The following is a 5,652-nucleotide window of genomic DNA, read 5'->3' as shown; positions in this document are numbered from 1 at the left end:
TTTCTTTTGTGTATAATCGTATCGATAACAGCATTTTCTTTAATTGAAAATCGCATGACAGGAGGCGTAAATGGCTGGGACTTTGTGACCATTCCAATAAAATATGCGTACAAAACAACACCGAACAAAACAATATATTGTTTACTTCAAACGGACTGTGTCACCTATTTTATTAAGTTCTTCTAAAAGCTCGCTAAGAAAACTTAATGTTAGCGAAGGACTGTTACTTCTATGGATCTAAATGACAAAACCATAGCTTCACCACAAACAAATATGTCACCCGGGCTTTCCAGTTAGTTCCAAAAGTCAAAAGAAATATTTACATCAATGAAAACCTAAAAATAATGGTCTAGCTTTGTTAAAAATGACTATAACAGTCTACTAAAGTAACAAAATAAGTATTATCATGAGTTATATAGGCATGAGATTTCAATCAAAAACTGATTACACTTTGCTCTTCTTTGAATGATTCACTTAATATCTTCACCTTGGTGTTCCAGGCGCGTCTCTTGAATGAGCATAGCTATTTAGTCCTGATTTTAGCTCCGTTATGGCCACAAATGCATCAAAATTTCCATGATACTGCCCCTTTATGTGGCTATTTTTACATTTCATTCAATTTGGAGGACATAGTTTGTCTACATTTGTCTAAAATCCCTGACGCAGTTCCCTGAAGTTTTCAGCACTTAATATAATGATTGGATAGGTTATTTTTGTGAAATTCAGTGGGATACAAACATGCAATCTGGATTGACCTATCAGGAGCAGAACAACATGCTGTTAAGTCATTTGCGCGGTGGTAGGACTCATAAATGTCGATTGCTTAGCGCGGTGTTCATCAACCAACATGTTTGCTTTAAAGTTTCTTTCATTCCTCGTTACATTTCTGCAAGTTAAAGGAGACTGTCCCACAGGAAGCTGTGAAAAGATTTCTCTTGACGTACACCGAGATGCCGTGCAAGACTCAGAGGTTGTTGGCCATGTTTTTCACAATTCTGTCACGTTAAACCCAGTTCAGTGTTACACCTGGTGTATACAGGACTGTCGATGTTTGTCGTTCAACTACAAGGAAAACAACGAAGAAAAATACTGCGAGTTGAATAAAGAAAATCATTTTACCAACGAAACCTCTCTCAAGGATTCACCAGGATCAAGTTATTACATCCTACGGAGAGAGGTAAAGAGTTAATTCTGTTAATTCTAATTAGTTAGTTCTGTTTTGTGTTCTAAAACATTCATTTAGTTTTCACCTGCCAGCAACCAAGGTAAATCTCGGAACCTGAACACCAATCGATGTGGCAGAAACTATTTAATTGCGCATTACTATATGTTACTTGGTGCAAAAGACAAATTTGAGATCGCGGGTTAATTTTAAAAAAGGTTCAATTTTCTGTCATTTTGGCAAACAACTGCCAGCGTTTCTATGGGTGGGCATCCTGGGGGGTTTCAATTATTAATTAGAATAGGCCTTTTCCACGGTAATCGCCATTCAGTTTATACAAATTAGCCATGACATCTTTCATGGGCCTTCTGGGGCTTATCCAAATTAATATTCCAGTTTCTTTGCCAAAATCATCTTCGAGAGCTAGATAATAGACAACTTTGATAGAATTTTACTCTATATTCTGACTTGTCAGCATCACAAGCCATTTACTGTGTACATTTGATGTGTACAGGACTGTAGATGAATTTTGATCAACTACAAAAAACAACGAAGAAAAATACTAAAAATAAAAGTAAATGTTTTTCAATTTTTTGTTGTTTTGGTAAACAACTACCGGCATTTCTATGAGTGGGCATCCTAGGGGTTTTACTAATTAGAATAGGAATCATCACATGATCTGAATTGGGTGGCAACAACGATGTAAACACGTTAGCCGAATTGTCCATTACTAATTAGAATAGGCTTTATCCACGAAAGTCACCATTCATAATATTACAAACTAGCTAAGACTTAGCCCCTAAGTCATGTCGACTTCCATGAGTCTTCTGGGGCTTGTCCTAGTATTCCAGTATATGTACCAAAGTCATCTTCGAGCGCCAGATAATAGACAGCAATTATACGTATAACGTACGTGTGGAGTACCCTTAGAATAACGGTAAAAATGATCGCTATTTCAAAATTTTTTGTGAATGCTCTGAATCTGATGAGTGCTAAAGAGTTTTAAAACATTTCATAATCAAGGAAAAAATTTGCTCTTCTTCTTGAAAGTCTAATGTTTAACACCAACTTTGCTGACGCATAATTATCACTATTACTTGACTTTTGAATAATACTTTGACTTCCTCACAAAATGGGCTTTCGTTGAATCTTTTCTAACATCTCTAAAGGATTTTATTTTTTGCGTTCCAACCAGATTCACAGAAGCAAGGCGCCATGTGTTGGTGAAGTCACGTGCACCAATGGCTGCTGTGAGAACAATCCATGTCTCAATGGAGGAACCTGCAATGAAATCTGTGAGCCCGCGAGCGTTCGGTACAACTGTTCATGTCCGGTACCGTTTGTTGGAAAACACTGTGAGATTCAGCTGAGAAAAAGTTGTCAGGACTACAAAGCAGCTGGGGTCAACAAGTCTGGATTGTACAGAGTTATCGATGACAGCAATCTAATCTTTAAAGTATTCTGTGATTTTGATTCAGAGCCAGGCTTCGCGTGGAATTTGATTCAATCATTCAGTCTTGCGAACAAGGACATAATGAAGGTAACAAATAGCTGGTAATAAGAATATTAGAGAAATGTTTTAATGATTGAGAGAGTAATGCTTCTTGTAATAGCGAGTCTGGTACTTCATTCTTAGCCAGTTTACTTACAAAAACGGTTGGAATCCATAATTGGATAAGTAAGGAGAGGTGAGAGGGATATCAGAACGCAAGCGCGTAGGACCTAGGGATATTTAAACTTGCTCTGTCAGCATAGATTGCATGTAGATTTTGACTCTTCCCGTGGTGCTGAACGAAATCTCTGGTGTTATAGTGGACACTGGCATGGTCAGGAGAATGGTGAGCACAATGGCGGCATTCCGCTGAAGATTTTCAGTTGTGCAGCTTAGCGTATCCTCCAGATTCTCTGGTTTCACCTTCTGGGTAAGCGTCCATTGCGCCTTCTCCCGTACGGTCTCGTTGTCGGAGACCACTTTATCACTCAGTCGTTGTAGTAGGCGTTGAAAATCTTTCACAGTTTTTGTAGTTTGTTTTTAAAATAAAATAAAACGCTAAAAAATTGGAACGACGTTTCGCCCGTTCGCGGTCATTTTCAAGTTAGGTGTTAGAATAATCTTGTTGGTGGTATTTTGGCTAAGTGATCCGAGCTTCGTAGGTATGTAGTATTGACCCAGGAACCGATCATTGTCATTATGATCGACAAGGGTTATATAAAGAGAAATCTCTCTGAAGTTACGGGCACACAGATGTCAAAAGCCAGGCATCAATAGCAAATCAACACGTGGAGTAGATTTGTATTGTAGACCATCTTTGTCTGCTTTCGTTTGAGCACAACCCTTCGGCATTTTTTCTTACATATGTTGTGAAAGTCATTATTTTATTGTTCAAAATAAAAACGGTGGCAAGTCACATAATGAGCAACGAACATAGTTGAAATGGTAAATTGTTGGCTTTTTAATGTAATACGATTTCTTTTTCTTATGCCGGTCTAGGGTGTTGTCTTTTCCGACTACACTGATTCAGGTGCAGTCAGCGGTGAGATACCAAACTGGCAGGCGTACTTGATCCGTCCATCATACCTTGCATGGCTTGGGAACCAGTCCACCCACTGGCGAGCCACTTGTCGCTACGACACAGACGGAGTTGTCTACCGAGACTACATGCGAACTTCGCTTGCAGATTTTGACATAATGAACATCCAGGAACCGATCATAGCTGAATGCTATCAATTCGAGATTATAAACATCCGGGGTTATGAATGTGTCTCATGCACTGCACCACTATGGAATCGGAAAGGCATAGCCTCCTTGCATATCGACAGTAGCCGAAACGTTTGTGAATTCAATGGAAATAAAGGCGATGTAGTTGACAACGAGGACAACTTTGGCGCTTATGGCACTGCTAATCCTGCATTTCGCTGTACTTCCAACCCCGATTCTACAACTCAGTTCTGGATCGGAGGACAGTAGCAAGGAGTTTCCGCCAGTGGATAATGTTTTTCAGTGCATTTTGTCCGCGCTAAGGTATGGCTGGACAATTCAAATGTGTGCGTGGCATACTGAGAGGTGTATAACTTACAACACTGGATAAGTACAATCTCCTTGCCAGCACTCTCGTAAGCCACCAGATCAAGCCAGTGAGACCACCATTGCATGTGAAACCTCGTTTGAATTGTCTGTAATTAAAAACTCCCGTAAGCGAGCGCAGCCACCTTTGGAAATTATGAAACGGTACTTTCCTTTGTTTTTAAGCTTAGGGACCACTCATAAACTACTTGATAACATTTGCGCCCAAATTTAAATTTTCACACTACTATTCGATTAATGGGCGTGCATGCGTACACCGTTATTGTTTTTTTTGGATGGCGAAACTAGCATTTCAACACACTGAAGGAGGGATAAACCCGAAACGTTTGTACGTTTAAAGTTTCTGACACTAAAAAGCGTTTTTTATTTTGACGCTCCGGTTAGCCTTTTTACGGTTAGCTCTCAATAATCATGGTAATAATAACACGAGTCTGCTGAGCTGCAGTCTGCATTTGTCGGGCACTGTCTCCAGTCGCAGATTATCCCAGTTCTTCTATCTAATCCACGTATCTAATCCCCTATCTAATCGGTCCGTACTCACGGTATCGAAAAGATTTAATTTTGAACTTTATTACACATCATACAGTAAAATCCAGCATATAAGAACCTTGCAATTAAGAACTTGTCGGGCTAAGAATTTTCATTCAGATCCCCTTTACATAAGAACTTGTTTTAAACTAAAATTTGAAACATGTTCTTATTTTACATTTTATACGAATTAAGTTTTATTTTCTTGATATTGAATAGGTATAAAAGGCATAAAAAATACGATTATCTAGAGTAGGGTTATTTTTGTTTAGATTATTGCAGTCATTTCTCTATAATTATATGCATGTTTGATATAAACAACAGACACCGCACCAATTTTTGAAGGCTCAAACAAGGTCTCAGTCTTCATAGAAACTGACCATGGAAATACTAATAGAGCAAGCACATGAGAGGCTAGATGTTCACTTGCTTATCAAGGTTTCTGTAGCTTTAAAGTTTTGATTGATTGATTGATTGATTGATTGATTGTGATTGATTGATTGATTGATTGATTGATTGATTGATTGATTGATTGATTGATTGATTGATTGATTGATTGATTGATTATGATCTTCTTTGAAATTGCTTCTTTAATTTATTAAAGAAAAGTTAGGAGGCGGCGCGGCCTAGGGCCCCGGGTCCAATCTCCTTGATGGATTTGCGTTCGGTGGTCCCGAATTCAATTCCTCCACGCTTTGTAAATAGCCAATAGTTGGGGTTTTTAACAAATTATTGTTCTTTTTGCAATATTTGTTTCTTTATAATAAATCTTATTTTAAGTAGAGCTTAGGAAAACCTTACAGGTCGCTTATCATAATTAATTTTTTTAAGATAGAGTTAGTTCATAGAGTATCATCGGACGGTTATCCCATGATAA

General features: G+C 38.3%; 1 protein-coding gene across 1 annotated transcript; it reads left to right on the top strand.

Annotated features, from left to right (window-relative positions):
• The first annotated feature begins 847 nt into the window (after positions 1 to 847).
• On the top strand, positions 848 to 5,184 carry LOC144656919 (uncharacterized). The gene is made up of 3 exons (XM_078517178.1): positions 848 to 1,177; positions 2,358 to 2,702; positions 3,654 to 5,184. The coding sequence occupies exons 1-3, from the start codon at positions 848 to 850 to the stop codon at positions 4,128 to 4,130; spliced, it is 1,152 nt and encodes a 383-aa protein (XP_078373304.1). The 3' UTR covers positions 4,131 to 5,184.
• Positions 5,185 to 5,652: the final 468 nt, after the last annotated feature.

Source organism: Oculina patagonica, chromosome 6, assembly GCF_052425735.1.
Source record: "Oculina patagonica isolate OP01 chromosome 6, crgOcupat, whole genome shotgun sequence".
Classification (NCBI taxonomy): domain Eukaryota; kingdom Metazoa; phylum Cnidaria; class Anthozoa; order Scleractinia; family Oculinidae; genus Oculina; species Oculina patagonica.
The sequence above is the reverse complement of the archived record's forward strand: the minus strand, read 5'-3'. Positions and strand labels throughout refer to the sequence as shown.

What these genes read in the sequence shown, in the direction of transcription:
- LOC144656919 (XM_078517178.1), top strand. Translation starts at nt 848, where the DNA reads ATGTTTGCTTTAAAGTTTCTTTCATTCCTCGTTACATTTCTGCAAGTT. An exon ending in ATTACATCCTACGGAGAGAG is followed by an intron (nt 1,178 to 2,357) that starts GTAAAGAGTTAA and finishes CGTTCCAACCAG; the next exon opens with ATTCACAGAAGCAAGGCGCC. An exon ending in CGAACAAGGACATAATGAAG is followed by an intron (nt 2,703 to 3,653) that starts GTAACAAATAGC and finishes ATGCCGGTCTAG; the next exon opens with GGTGTTGTCTTTTCCGACTA.